The sequence below is a fragment of the Lynx canadensis genome, chromosome A3 (assembly GCF_007474595.2).
Source record: "Lynx canadensis isolate LIC74 chromosome A3, mLynCan4.pri.v2, whole genome shotgun sequence".
Lineage (NCBI taxonomy): Eukaryota > Metazoa > Chordata > Mammalia > Carnivora > Felidae > Lynx > Lynx canadensis.
The window spans coordinates 113,694,763-113,710,868 of record NC_044305.1 but is presented as its reverse complement, the minus strand read 5'-3'; the positions used below and the strand labels follow the sequence as shown (position 1 = coordinate 113,710,868).

General features: G+C 37.0%; 1 protein-coding gene and 1 pseudogene across 1 annotated transcript in view; both read left to right on the top strand.

The window, feature by feature from the left end:
* BIRC6 (baculoviral IAP repeat containing 6) overlaps positions 1–16,106 on the top strand; it is a 226,416-nt gene that overhangs the window by 104,009 nt on the left and 106,301 nt on the right. The window contains 11 exon segments of the mRNA XM_032592785.1: positions 3,929–3,999; positions 4,001–4,028; positions 4,031–4,062; positions 5,133–5,211; positions 5,214–5,284; positions 7,723–7,864; positions 7,924–8,040; positions 10,405–10,559; positions 11,048–11,174; positions 13,955–14,065; positions 15,319–15,452. Coding sequence (XP_032448676.1) covers positions 3,929–3,999; positions 4,001–4,028; positions 4,031–4,062; positions 5,133–5,211; positions 5,214–5,284; positions 7,723–7,864; positions 7,924–8,040; positions 10,405–10,559; positions 11,048–11,174; positions 13,955–14,065; positions 15,319–15,452 — 1,067 coding nt within the window.
* Positions 1,703–3,515, top strand: LOC115510950 (annotated as a pseudogene).

The window sequence follows — 16,106 nt, the reverse complement described above, 5'->3', positions numbered from 1 at the left end:
TTTTGTTTATTGAAGGTAGCCTTTGCTCTCTTTCTCTCTCTCTTTTTAATGTTTTATTTATTTTTGAGAGAGAGACATAGCATGAGCAGGAGAGGGGCAGGGAGAGAGAAAGAGGGAGACACAGAATCTGAAGCAGGCTCCAGGCTCCGAGCTGTCAGCACAGAGGCTGACATGGGACTTGAACCCATGAACTGTGAGATAGTGATTTGAGCCGAAGTCAGACGCTTAGCCAACTGAGTCACCCAAGCACCCTTGAAAAATATATTTCAAAATGCAGAATTTTAGTGCAGCAGAAAATTTATTTATTTATTATTTATTTATACATACATACATACATACATACATACATACATACACACATACATTTATTTATTTTTGAGAGACAGAGAAACTGAACACACATAGGGAGGGGCAGAGAGAGAAGGAGACAGAATCCAAAGCAGGCTCCAAGCTCCAAGCTGTCAGTACAGAGCCTGATGTGGGGGCTCGAACTCACAAACTGTGGGATCACAACCTGAGCTGAAGTCGGACACTTAACCAACTGAGCCACCCAGGCGCCCCTAATTTTTATATTTTTGTATTAGGGTTTTGGCCTTAAATATGATACATTAGTTAAATATGATAAATATGTTTTGATTATCTGAATGAATGCTTATTATAATAAAATGCTATCCTTTCATAATACCCTAGTTATTTGAGATGGTCTGATTTGGCTGTGTTGAAGAAAATATAATCTAGAAAACAATTAAAGATCATGTATTAGTAAAGATGGTAAAGTTAAAGACTACTACTCTTTAAGATCCAGCCTTATTCTTTTTCTTCTTTCTTTGTTTTCTGCTGCTTTAAAAACTGTATGTGTATCTTAGTTTGTACAATTCTTTGTTCCTTTTTTTTTTTTAAGTTTATTATTGTTTTGAAAGAGAGAGAGCATGCACGCAAGTGGGGTAGGTTCAGAGAGTGAGGGAGAGAGAATCCCAAGCGGGCTCTGTGCTGTCAGGCATGCGGCTTGATTGCATGAACCATGAGATCATGTCCTGAGCCCAAATCAAGAGTCAGACACTTAACCGACTGAGCCACCCAGGCGTCCCTGCTCCTTACTTCTTAAGAGTCTAGTTATTGTCCTGTATGCTACAGGTGCTGTGGTCATTTCAGCCGTTGTTATTCTTCAGTCTTAGGTGTTGTAATAATTTTATCCTTTTTACCTGATAATCCTTGTGTCTGGAATAGACTTCCTCCTGTTTTTTCAGGATGGACTCTTGATCTAAGATTCACATAAACCTTGTCCTCCTCTGAGAAGCTTTTTCCAGCAGCAGCGGCAGCAGCAGCAGCGTTGGGGACTCTGTCTTTGCTGCTGCTTTCCACTCTAGATGGTCTCTGGTAGCACTCATCATGCTGTAGTTGATGAAATTTCTGCAGTGTGTCCTCACTTTCGAACTTCGATTGATGTATTGGAGAGCAGATATCTGTCTTCACATACTTAAACCCTAGAACAGGCTGGCATGTGCTAGGCATTCTTTAAATAAATGTTGAGGGGCGCCTGGGTGGCTCAGTCGGTTGGGCGGGCCGACTTCGGCTGAAGTCATGATCTCGCGGTCTGTGAGTTCGAGCCCCGCATCGGGCTCTGTGCTGACAGCTCGGAGCCTGGTGCCTGTTTCGGATTCTGTGTCTTCCTCTCTCTGACCCTCCCCCATTCATGCTCTGTCTCTCTCTCTCTGTCTCAAAAATAAATAAACGTTAAAAAAAAAATTAAAAAAAAAAATAAATGTTGAATAGAGTGTGAGAAGGATGGGAAAGTAAGGTTTATTGTAAGGCATAGCAGGCTAGTTAGGAATTTTGAGACATCTAAGAGCCTAATAATTTCTGATTCAAAGTAGAAAAGTAAGGTGAATAGCAGCTTTTCCTGTATGAGCTGCTGGATTGAGAGGAGCATGGCCCTCTCCTCTCCCTGTGATGGTGTGAACTTGTCCACTGTTCCAGTATACAAAAATGTTACTTTGCCTGCTGTGTTCAGGGCTTTCATTTGATCTGATACCATGAACTTTGTTCGCACCAGCTTTTGCAGAAACAACATACAGCCCTAAGCTGTTGGTGATTTAGCAGGTCGTCACCACCCGTCCTGAGTTTTGGGGTACTGGCAGAGCCGTGGCTCAAATTCCCAGAGTTCGAGATGGTGGACTCACTGTTCTGGCCAGGGTGCTTCTGGAAATATGTGTCTTGCATATTTGGCCTGCATGTTTGTACCAAACAAAATGTGGCACCCTTGGTGCAGAGTGAACATAGCACAGAAGCGACAGGCCATCTGCTCTGCCCTGGCTGCCTCAGGCCTACCAGCGCTGGTCATGTCTATACATCATCGTATTGAGGAAGTCCCCGAACTTCCTTTGGTGGTTGAAGATTAAAGTTCAGGCTACAAGACGACCAGAGAGGCTGTTTCGCTTCTTAAAATACTTAAAGCCTAGAATGATATCAGAAAGGTTATGCCTCTCAGCAAATGAGAGCTGGGAAGAACACAATGAGAATTGTCATTGTATCCAGTGTAGGGGACCCTGCATTATCTGTAATGAGACAGTGGTATCATAAAGGCCTTCAGAAATGCCCCTGGAATTACTTTACTTAATGTTAGCAAACTGAACATCTTGAAACTTGCCCCTGGTGACATGCAGGACATTTCTGCATATTTGGACTGACAGCGTCTTCTGCAAGTTACATGACTGTATGGCACTTTGCATAAGGCTGCCTCCCTCAAGAGCAACTACAACCTTCCCATTGCACAAATGCTTAAATACACATCTTAGCAGAATCGTGAAGAGGCCCCAGAGATCCACAGAGGCTGCCAGTACCACACAACGGAGTCATTGCAGAGTCCTGAAGAAGAATCCCTGCAAAAACTGAGAATCGTGTTGAAGCTAAACCCGTATACACAGACCATTGCCGGGAACAGCCATTCTTTGCCAGGCAAGAATCACAAACTTCGAATGCATAAGGCAGCAGCAGCTTTGGAAGCCAATCAGATGAGAAGGGTGTTCCAGGCAAGAGGCCTCTGGGAGGGAAGAAAGGAAAAAAGGGCTATTGTGTGAAGAAGCAGAAGAAACCTTTGGCAGGAAAAACCGGCTGCAGCTACCAAGAAATCAGCTGCCGAGAAGCAGCCTGCAGAGGAGAAATCCACCACAGAAGAAAAGACACCTGCTACATAAAAACTTAAATTTTCTTATTCCATAGATGTCAAATCATTTTGGATAGCTAATTTTGAATAAAGATCAAAGGCAAAAAAAAAAAGTGAAAGTAGTCTTACAACTTAAATCTTTGCTTTTCACTTTAATACTGGCATCATTTCCTAAAATAGTGGATGTAACGTAATGAATTATCTACTGGAGGTAATAAAATGGGTAATATTCATTCTAGAAATGGTTAATGATTGTTTTCAGTAACAAAGTTTTGTCCAGCATGATTCAATACGGGCTAATTGCTAAGGAGTCAAATATTACCACCTTGTGTTTTGGGGTTTTGTTGTTGTTTTGGGGTTGTTTTTTGTTTTTTGTTTTTTGTTTTTTTGAGAGACGGACAGAGAAAGTGCAAGCAGGGGAGAGGGAAAGACAGTCTTAAGCAGGCTCCAGACCCAGCACGGAGCCTGACACAGGGCTCGATCTCACAACTGTGAGATCATGACCTGAGCCAAATCAAAAGTGGTGACTCTTGACTGAGCCACCAGGCACCCCTGCATCATGTTTTTAATTGTATGTTTATAGATGGATACATTTTTCATAATTAATAGTGGTTAATTGTCAAGTATAAAAATTTAGAGATGTTTATGTCAGTGGAAACATGTTACATACAAGTGAATTAATTTTTTCTGAAATTAAAATCAACATATTAGTTAAATTTTATGTTACATACATCATCAGCATAATCGTTTTCAATTGTTTGAAAGGTGCACCTCCTCTTTCTTCTTTGGAAAAAGATAAAGAAATTGATCTTGAGTTACTTCAAGATCTAATGGAAAGTTGACATTGATCCTTTAGATATTGATTTGGAAAAGATCCTCTTGCAGCCAAAGTTTTTAAGGTATGATATACTATTCTTCGCAATTTAATATTTCATTTATACTTGTGGCTTATTAATCACTTAAAACAGGAAAGTATACCTGTTTATTCACTAAATGTATTCATTATTCATTGTTCTCAAAATTCATTAACTTGCAATAGATCTTATAGTAGTTTTTTTATAATATAGATAGAGTAGTATAAGGACACATACCCTTTTATTAATATAGCCACTATTATTGTCGTATGTATTAGTAAGAGCCACTAATAGGCTTGGGGAAGTTTAGTTATGGATTACTCAATTTTAGGCAAGGCAGTGTATTGCAAGTTCTACTTCTGTGTTAGCCTCAAATTTTTCTAAAGGAGATATACCTCTAATACTTTATATTGCTTCTATTTATGTATAAGAGAATTTTTTTTTTTTAAGTTTTAGTTATTTGAGGTAGAGTATGAGTCAGGAAGGGGCAGAGAGAGTGGGTGAGAGAGAGAATCCTAAGCAGGCTCCACACTGTCAGGAGCCTGATGCGGGGCTCTAACTCATGAACCATGAGATCATGACCTGAGCTGAAGTCAGATGCTTAACTGACTGAGCCCACCCAGGTTCCCCGAGATTTTTCTTTAAGGATGCTAATTATCTCTCATATTCTAATACATTTTTTTAAGTTTATTTATTTGTGTGAGAGAGAGAGAGAGAGAGAGAGAGTAAGCACAAGTGGGGTACGGATAGAGAGAAAGAGAATTCCAGGCAGCTCTGCACTGTCAGCACAGAGCTCCATATGGGGTTCAATCTCAAGAACTGTGAGATCCTCACATGAGCTGAGATCAAGAGTCAGATGCTTAACCTACTGAGCCATCCAGGTACCCCTCTCTCAGATTCTAAATAAATAAGGTACTTCTAGATTTTGGTATCAAATCAAGAGAAAATTATTGAACTGTTCCTATAGATCATTAAAATTAGAAGTATGTTTTGGTGATTTAAAGGGGGGGAGTATGTTTATTTTGTAACCCTGTTTGAATTTAGATAGTGTAAATAATGTCACTTAGTGAAGAGGTAAAAATAAACCACAGTTTTATTTTTCCCACTCTTTTAAGCCAATACGCAGTACATGGTATGACTACTGGGGTGCTGAGTATGGCACCTACAATTACAACCCTTACATTGGAGGTCTTGGATTCCTGTAGCAAAGCCACCTGCAAGCACAGAGAAGAATGGATCACAGACAGTTAGTGTTCAGTATCTCAGGGTAAGTGGGTAGTATATTCTATAGTCATGTGCTATTCTTAAAACAAGTCCTGATTTCATGTATGCTTGGCATATGAGAAAACGAGGCTGAGTGTGTGCTCTGAGGGTTTGGTTTCCCACATGTGCCATCAGAGTGACACGGATGTGTGTTCCGTGTCAGTCCGTTTGGAGGAGCTTCTGTTTATGGGGCATTTGTTTCTCAGAATAACCCTCACAAAATATATTTGTGAGTTGTGTGGGATTGACAGGGACTTTAAATTGATGTGCTTTAATGTATTTATTTTTTACACACAATAAACTCGTATTTTGTTTGTAAACAGATGAAACCACACTGAATATTATTTTTGCACTTTTCTAGTCATGTAGAATATATCAGAGTTTTTGTTTTAATAAAATCTTGGTTAAATTTTGAAACAACCATATGTTTGCTGAAACGTTGAAGTTTGATACAAAGAATAGTTGCTATCCTGAACCATTTGGGAGTAAGTTGCTAGGCTTAAATATTTTTATTTTATTTGTTTTACAAATCAGGGCATTTTTCTACAAGAGCAATCAGGAAGCACATTTCATCAAAATTAGGAAACTAACATTAGTACTAACATTCATATCCCATTCCAGTTCAGCATTTGTGTTTAAATAACATCCTTTATGCTAAAGAATCCAAAGCAAAAAGATGCCTTGTATTTAGTTTTCATACCTCTTCAGTCTCATTCAGCCTGCCATAGCTTTTTTTTACATTTATTTATTTATTTATCTATTTTTTATTTTAATTTTGAGAGAGAGAGAGAGAGAGAGAGCGCGCAGCGCGAGCAGTTGAGAGGCAGAGAGAGAGGGAAAGAGACAATCTTAAGTAGGCTCTGCAATGTCAGCATAGAGCCAGAGAGAGAGAGAGAGAGAGAGAGAGCGCGCGCGCGCGAGCAGTGGAGAGGCAGAGAGAGAGGGAAAGAGACAATCTTAAGTAGGCTCTGCAATGTCAGCATAGAGCCAGACGTGAGATTTGATCTCACAGCTGCAAGATCAGACCTGAGCTGAAACCAAGAGTCAGATCCTTATCTGACTGAGCCACCCAAGCGCCCCATAGCCTGCCACAGTTCATCAGAGTTCACTTCCATGACCTTAATGCTTTTGAAGATTACAAGCTGGTTATTTTGTAAAATGTTCTTCAAAACTTGGGGGTGTGTGTTATTTCCTCATGATTAGATTATGGTCATGCATCGTTGCCAAAAGTATCATTGGTATAATGCATAGATTTTCTTATGTATTCTGTTAGTTGGCTTACGATTTTAATTTGTTCCATGACTGGTGATTTGAAGTTTAATTACTTGATTTAAGGAGGTTATCTGACAGTCTTCTCCCTTATAAAGTTGTTCTTTGTCCCTTGCCAAATAAATTTTTGTGGGTGTGGGAGAGTGGTGCTTCAAAACTATTCTTTTAAAAAAATTAGTTTTAAGTAGATTTATGGTTTTCTGTTTTATTCAGTGGGTCATAATTATTATTTGTATATTTGTTGCTTAGTTTTTATTAAGGCAAAATGTGAATAACATAAAACTTACCATTTTAAACCGTTTTTAAAAACTTTTTTTAATGTTTTTTATTTTTGAGAGCGAAACAGAGCATGAGTGGGAGAGGGGCAGGGAGAGAGGCAGACACAGAATCCCAAGCAGGCTCCGGGCTCTGAGCTGTCAGCATAGAGTCCATGCGGGGCTCAAACCCATGGGCCAGGAGATTATGACCTGAGCCGAAGTCAAACACTTAACCGACTGAGCCACCCAGGCACCCCCCATTTTACCCATTTTTAAGTATACAGTTTTGTGGCACTAAGTATATTCACGGTGTCTTCATTATTTATTTTGATGTTCACATTGTCCCAGATTTGACCAGTGGGATCTTTCTTAAGCTTATCTGTCTTTTTGATACTTTCTCATCTTTCTGTGGGTTTCCTTGTTTTCTGGCACAAGGTGCCCCAGGCTTATCATTTCCTTTTTCTTCCCTAGACTGGGGATTAACTACTTGAGCAAAAAGGGTATTTCAAAACATTTTAGTGGAAGAATGTGTTTAGGAAACCAAGATTTGGGTGCTAGATATACTTAACTACAATTTCGGTGACTGTTTGTGTGTCCTCTTGGTGGACAGGGTGTGTGTGTGTGGTGTGTGTGTGTGTGTTTACACACATTTGTGTCTGTATTTCTAATATACATATCTGGCTGTAGTATTTTAAAAAATACTATTTTTTTAATAAATTTAAATAAGTTAAAAAAATTTAATTTAAGTTCGTTAATGTACAGTGTAATATTCCACAGGCTTCATTTTAACTTCCTCCCTTCCATTTTTGTATCTGTATTCTCTGACAATGAGGAACCTGGTTCTCATTATCCTTACCTTACTTGTTTCCATTATCATTACTTAATTTATTTGATCCACTTCTCTTTATATAACCAGTCTCCCATCTCTGGCCTCCTTTGCACAGATTTTGTTACCTGCATACTCCCTGACATACCTGATACTCCTGACAGGTTGTTCTCCATGAGGACACATTCTTCACCCTATTCTGCATTTGGATGTCAACATTTTAGTGTAGAAAGTAGGACATGAGTAATAATTATCAAATAGCCTTTTTTTTCTTTTAACTGCTCTTCGTAGCCCTAGATGCTCGCCTAGAAGTTGGACTTGAACAACAAGCAGAACTTATGTTGAAAATGATGTCTACCCTGGAAGCAGATTCCATTTTACAGGCATTAACAAATACATCACCTACATGTAAGTGAAAATCATCATTCTTAGAATATTGCAGTGAATGATTTATTTCTTGGTTGATTTTTTAAGTGCATTCAGTGAAGACAAATTTTTAAATTCCACGTGTGGTGTGAATCTGAGTAGGCTAAGTATATAGCACCTCTCCCTCACTAAGTTAGTAGCAAGTTGAAAAAAGACAAAGGATTAATAAATTGGGAAAGCAGAGGGGAAACAAAATGCCTCCATGTAGTACTACACTTACATTCAGTCCAAAAATCTGAGTGATGTTTTGTTATTGTGGCATTGTGAAGTTAATGAAATTCCTAGAGTTGTTTGCTTAGCTAGCTGCTTGGGAGTTCCTTCCATTATATCCGCATTTATTATAAAGTGGGTTTTTGAATACAATAATTCCCCCCCCCCTTTCCAAGAGACATACAAGACCCCCAGTGGATGCCTGACACCACAGCTAGTACTGAACCCTATATATACCATGTTTTTTCCATACAAACCTGTGATAAAGTTTGATTTATAAATTTGGCACAGTAAGAGATTAACAATAATAAAAATAGAACAATTATATACTGTAATAAAGGTATGAATGTGGTCTCTCAAAATATGTTATGTATTCACTCTCGTGGTGGTGATTTTTGATGATAAAATGCCTGCATGGTGTAATGCAGTAGGGTGAATGACGTAGGTGTAGTGATGGAGTGTCAGGCTACTGTTGACCTTCTAACTGTATGTCAGTCAGACAGAGGATCACCTGCCTCCTGCCTGTAGTTGACTGCTGTTCATATGATGATAACAGTTGACTGCTATTAAAAGAAACCGGAAACTGTGGAAAACAAAACTATTGATAAGGGGGCACTACTGCAGTGGCATCTTTGTCACCCTTAAAGACTAGGATGGATGTACTCTGGTTTCTCTTCAAATCGTGTAAATCTTTCGCCTTTTACTAAAGACTAGGATGGAAGAGATATATAGGGGCCTAATTGAACTGCTGAATTGAAGATTTACTGCCTGATTATCTGCATCAAAAGAGAGCAAACTTTTTATATCAAGGACCAGATAGTAAATGTTTTAGGCTTTCTGAGCTGTACAGTGTGTGTGGTAACTACACAACTGTGACTTTGTAGTAAGTAGCCATAGACAACGTCCAAACAAATGGGCATGGCTGATTTAGAAACTGTTACACAGTCAGGTGCCTGCCAGTTTTGATCATCCGGCTGTAGTTTGCTGAAGTAGAGTGCTAGACTTGGGTGGATTGCCTCCTGTCAGGTGAGCACAGTTAAGATAGCAGCTTGTCTCTCAAAGACTTAAGATTGAGGAGCTGTGCTGAGGAGATGGTGATTCTTATTTTCCTTCACCTCCAGTAAATTACTTCACCTTCTCTGGAGCATGGTGAGTAAAGGGGTAGATATACTAGTTAGAACCTAGGAAGAACATCATGTTCTCCTTCCCCTGTGAAGGAGAGTTCACAATGCATTAGAAAAATTGGGTTTTTCAACATTTCTATGTCAAAATGAATTCTTTCACTTTGCTATTTTCATTTATTTCTCACCTTAGGGGGTATAGAAAAAAGGTGAAAGACTGAAGAAATGGTCTAGTGTTCTGTGATCTTGGTATTGGTACAATAGTATTATTGTACCTTACATGTAATGGAGGGATCTCTTTTGTTGGGTCAGCCTCTCCGTGACGACAGACAGCTCAGTACTGACCTAAGTAGCCCTTTTCTCTGTTAAATATTTCTGATCTAAAACATTTTGTTAAAAGATGCTTTTGTAATTTGTATCTGTTCCTCTTAATATTTTATTTTGATTTTTATCCTGTTCAGAACTTTGTCCCCCTTTTAATAACTTTGTAAATAAACTTTTCATGGAAAACCTCTCTTAGAGTTCATATGTTTGTCTACTTCCCATGAATGTATGCTCATTTATTAGTTTGGTGTGTGACCTGGGCATCAGAATTTTTTGATGCTTCCCAGGTAATTTTAATGTGTAATCAAGGTTAAGAATCAATGGATTAGAGTCTAAATTATTCTAAAATTACTTTCTTAAGAATTAGTCAAGATTCTTCTTTTTCTTCCTTTTCCTCTTTTATTAATTAGGAAAAAATTGAAAATAGAAATTGCTAGAGAGTAATAAGGTTTTGTTCCTTTGATGGACAAGTGCTGTGAATTGGGGAGCTTCTCTCTTTGGTGATTGTCTTTTTGACCTTCAGGTAATGTTGTAAAAACAAATTTTCAAATAATATAATGATGAACCATTCTTAGGAATGCAATTAAAAAAATTTTTTTAAAGAGCTTCACTTATCTGTACATACTAATAGCTAGTGAACATGTCTCCTGCTACTTTGTATATAAAAATCATAATTGTGTTTAATTTTCAGTATCACAGTCTCCCACTGGAACAGATGATTCCCTTCTAGGGGGTTTACAAGCAGCGAGCCAGTCCAGCCAGCTTATTATACAGTTATCATCTGTCCCAATGTTAAATGTTTGTTTCAACAAACTTTTTTCCATGCTTCAAGTCCATCATGTCCAGGTATGACTTCAGGAGAAATGGTGTATTTTTACAAGTATTGCTAGCCTAGTAAAAGGTGAAAATAACTGGGGAGATCTTTCTCAACCTGAAAGGGTGTTTATTAATTATCTCAGATGGAAAAGTATTGGAGATCCTTTGATAACCACAGCTCCTCAGTGATAGGGTTATTTATAAGTTTTATGTTTTTTAAGCTTTGTTACTTTAGTTCCAATTATATGTTGCACATAAAACTATATTTAAAGACTTGAATCATCCATTTTGATTTAGAAAACTATAGGTATTAGGTACGAAATTTTAATTTAAATTTTGTTTCATCAAGAATTGTGAGATGTGTTTGCTTGCCAACTGAATTGAAGTAGCCAGAGGAAATACTTAATAAAAAAATTAATTACTCACAAGGAGTCATTCATAAGGTTTTTATTTAAACAGTATTTCGTTATATAATAGGTACTTTTTTTTTCCTCCTGTCAATTTTCACTCTTTTTCAGTTGGAATCACTTCTCCAGTTGTGGCTCACATTGAGCCTGAATTCTAGTTCATCTGGAAACAAAGAAAATGGAGCAGACATTTTTTTATATAATGCCAATCGAATACCTGTCATCTCATTAAATCAGGGTAAGATTTATTAGAAGGATGGTTATTAACATACTATAAATAAACTAAAAAGGCAATGATTAGGGTAATGTTTACCTAATCTTTGTCATTAGGATTATAATGGTTTACTGGAAAAAAGCCTTTTTTTAATAAACTGACATTACTTAGCAGTGAAGAAAACAAAAAACTTACTCTGTGATTTGTGTTATCTTATGCCCATGTGCAACTAAAACTTGCATTGTTATCTTTATTTCCTAAAATATTTGTCTTATTCTTCAGCTGTTCTGTTACCACTGGTATGTCTTTTTTTGTTTGTTTGTTTTTAATGATTATTTTTGAGAGACAGAGACAGAGTGTGAGCGGGGGCGGGCAGAGAGAGAGGGAGACACAGAATCCAAAGCAGGCTCCAGGCTCCAGGCTCCAAGCTGTCAGCACAGAGCCCAATGTGGGGCTCGAACTCACAAACCCTGAGATCATGACCTGAGCCAAAGCCAGAAGCTTAACTGACTGAGCCACCCAGGTGCCCTTGGTATTTCTTAAAAAGGTGAATCAGCCTCATAGGAATTGGTAAATTGGAGTTGGTTGTCGATTTCGTGTAGATGTTGTATTAGTAGGCAAACCATAAGAGACTCTTAAATACAGAGAACAAACTGAGGGGGGGGAAAGGGGAAAATGGGTAATGGGCATTGAGGAGGGCACTTGTTGGGATGAGCCCTGGGTGTTGTATATAAGCAATGAACCACAGGAATCTACCCCAAAAACCAAGAGCACACTTTACACACTGTATGTTAGTCAATTTGACAATAAATTATATTTAAAAAAAGAAAAAAAGTTGTGTTAGTTAGGGATGCCTGGGTTGCTCAGTCAGTTAAACGTCCGACTTCAGCTCAGGTCATAATCTCATGGTTTGTGAGTTCAAGCCTTGTGTTGGGCTGTGTGCTGACAGCTCAGAGCCTTGTGTCTCCCACTTTGTCTGCCTCTACCCCACTCACGCTCTGTCTCTCTCTCTCTCTCCCTCAAAAATAAACATTAAAAAAAAAAATTTTTAAGAGTTGTATTAGTTAACTTTTGGGTGGGTGTGTGGTGTGTGTGTGTGTGTGTGTGTGTTTTGGACAAATGCAAGAGTGTGGATATAATGGGGTAAAATAATACCCTTCTATAGAAATAGAATTAGTCTTTGGCTCTGGCTGCAGGAATCTATTTAGTTTTATTTTAAGAAAAGTGTAAATGGTCATCTATTTCTGGTGCTTTCTTCCTAGGGGGGTGCATTTTCTATTCACATGGCTATCAGGTTGGTCTTTAGTCCCACTGGCTGAACGGTTCTACTTAGATCTGCGTTGTCTTGGCAAGAGCCAACCTACTTTTATTAAGATTTTCATCTCTTCCACTGTACTAATAATTATTATAAGTTGTGCTCTTTTTTATTGTGAAAACCCTTACACACAAACAAAGTTGATGAGTAAAAAAGTAAATAACTGTTCATTATTATCATCAGATATCTGGTTAGTATTCAAATTTCTAGTTGTCTCAACTGTTCCAAATTTTTAAAACTTGAAATAGACTCCATATAAGGTCCACATGTTTTAATTATATTTCTTTAATCCTTAAGCTGTATCGGTTCTCTCCAGATCTTTTTTTTTTTTATCCCCTTAATAAAGTCATTTGTCAAAGAAGTTTGGTTGTTTTTCACGATTCCCAGGTTCCTGATTTTTCGTGATTGTATCTCCATGCTGTCCTCTCTATTTCCTATAAATGGTAGTTAGACCTGGAGCTTAGTATTTTTTTAAAAGGCAATTTCAAAGGTAGCCTCTATTTTTACATTATTAACACACTGATGCTGAATGCCATTAATAATTCATTAGAGGTTTCAAAATGAGGATAGTCTATTTCTGTCACTTTTTCATTTTAGTTGAAATACTTACATAAAGAGAAATTTTCTTTCATAGGCTATTCTCTCACCTTCTGTTGGTACAGTTTGTATAATAGAGGAAAGGAAAATGCCAGAACTTCCTTAATTTTTAAAATGACTATTTAGTTTCTTTAATAAATATCTGTGTAAGTTCAGGGATTTAAAAATATTTTTCTATTAAAATTGTTAATGGATATTGATGCTAAAATTTTGCCATTTGTGGCCAGTTCGGTGCTCCTTTCTTTTGTTTTAAATACATGACTGGGTTTTGTTAGCTTTTAAAGTGTGGTAAATATTTCAGTCTGTTTATATTTTGGCCTGAAATCTGGAATCAGCCATTTTTCAAGGGTGTTTTAAGAGCACAGTGTGGGCACTGAATTATGTTTGTGCATTTGAATAATTTCTTTGGCTTCTCCAGCTGCCGTTAAGTGCTTCCCACTTAACTTTGCAAGTGACCTAATTTTTGTTGTGGTTTCTGCTTTTGTTGTGAAGTTGTATTGGTTTTCAGAGGTTTTACCCCATCCCTGTTTTTCCAGTGTCCCCTGTTATTTTCAGCTTTAGGTCTTATAGAATGTGAAGAGTTTTAGTAAAGCTGTGTTGCAGTAGAAGTGCCTTTAGTTTGAGAAGGACAGCATGTTTATAGTGATAACATGTTATTTTATGGATTGTGGGCAGAGCTTTAAACTTAGCCTTAAAACATTATTTTATTTCTTAATTCTTTAGTGATATTTAACGGGGAACTCTTTCATTTGTATGTTTTGAGGCCACTAGGTAGTGAATTGATGTAAAGAAATAGTGTCGTATTTTAAATTTATCTGTTTCATTTTTAATTCTTAATAAACATGTGGTTATCGTTAATTAAAAATGTCCTCCCCTTCTCTTTTCTGTATAGCGTCCATAACTAGCTTTCTCACCGTGTTAGCTTGGTATCCCAACACTCTTCTCCGGACATGGTGCCTTGTGCTTCATAGTCTAACTCTCATGACAAATATGCAGCTGAATCGTAAGTTTAGAGATTTATTCCTTTAAATCTCTCACACATACTTTTTTATCCTTACTATCAGATTCTCAAGATTTTTGTAAGAAGTGATAGAGTTGTGAAGATTATGTTTCTTCTTTGACTGTGCCTCTTCTGAATTTATTCTTAAATATCTTAGGCTTTGTGCCTCTTTACTTTGACAATTTACTCTCATTTGCCATCACAAGTTCAAATCATAGTTTTACTTTCTAAAACCTTACTACTTATTAAAACAAAACTGCTTTTAGAGTTTTGAGTAAACAATATTTACTGTTTTATGTTTGTTATTCTTTTTAAAGGATCTTTGCGCTTAAAAGTGATTTATTTATTATTATAATCCTGAGCATATATGATTAGATTGCTAGGTTTTTGTTTCCACATCTAGATCCCTTCTATGTTATCTTCTGTAGTGCATATTGCTTTTACTTTTCACATTTAAGTCTGGATTTAATCTGACATTCTGGAGATTGTTGTTGAGATAGGGATGAAAGTTCAGACTAGAAACAAGGACTCACCATTTGTGAATTGAAATCCTCATTTTCTCTAGATTATGACAAGAGGTGGGTAAATTTCATCCCCATTCTTTGTGGGGTTAATTTCACTAAATAGAAAGCTTTGTCACATTGATAAATATATCAGTTTAAATCATTGTTTCGCATCAAAGTGCTATTCCATTTTTTCATTTCAAATATACTTTCCAAATATGGCATCAAAAGTATCACTGTCTCATATTGAAGATATTAGCTCAAAGGATGTTTTAGTCAATTCAGAAAACTGGTGTGTTACCTGTATACCTTTGAACATTATACAACCTTTGTGGTACTGACTTGCAAAAATGAATAGTGTTTGCATAGATTTATCTGAGATTTATCCGAAAAGTAGGTCCCTATTTCTGAAAGAGGGAAATAATTACCAAGAATAGGCTCACCAAAAGGTCAGTAAGCATTTATTTATTTCTTTTCCAATTTCTTTTCCACTTGACTATATACTAAATAAGATGCACTTTAAACCAGCTATTTTTTATAGTCAGATTAGGAGAGAGGCCAGAGGAGATCCATGATAGATGAAAATACAGAATGAGCCCAACACAGTCAATGCAGTAGAGTTTCAGACCCTTTTAATAAACTAACTCCCAGGAATATGTGAGTTTTCCTTGAAACTAAAAGACATTTGAGATACCGCATTTCCATTCTTTCAGGGTCCATTTGTTAAGAGCATTTTTAAAAAATGTTTTACAGCTGGTTCATGCAATGCCATTGGAACTCAGGAGAGTACTGCTCATCTGCTGGTTTCAGATCCAAACCTGATTCATGTATTAGTGAAATTTCTTTCTGGCACCAGTCCACATGGAACAAATCAACACAGTCCGCAGGTACGATGTCTTTTCAAAACCAGTGATAGACCCAGACAGTTCAAAAATATATTATATTTGTAAAGAAAAACTTAATGTAACTAATAAAATTTTCATTGCTTAGGTATTAAATGATATTGTCTTATATTTCAATGTAATAAAATGTTTTGAATGGTATATAATAATAGTTATACTGAAACTGAAGCACAGCAGGTAGTAAATTTTCACTTGAATTTTTACTGGATTTATAAGCAGATGTGTATTTTTGGCATTAATTTTGGGCTAATTTAAGAAACATCCTGAAAAAATACTTACCTGAAAGTCATGGAAACATTTAAGAAATCTTGGAATTAAAAAAGTTTTGTTTTGTTTTTGTTTTTGAGTGAGAGACAGCACAACTGAAGGAGGGTTATAGAGAGAGGGGGAGAGAGAGAGAGAGAGAATCCCACAAGGGGCAGAGAGAGAGAGAAGTGGAAGCTCATGAACCATGAGATCATGACCTGAGCCGAAGTCAGATGCTTAACTAACTGAGCCACCCAGGCACCGCAGGAATTTAAAAAGTTGTTTAAAACTAATGTACCATGTTTAATGATCTCAACTACTAATATTGATAATCCACCTAACAACCTTTTTATAATATTAAATGTTATTTAAAAAAATAGCAAGTTGTATTGC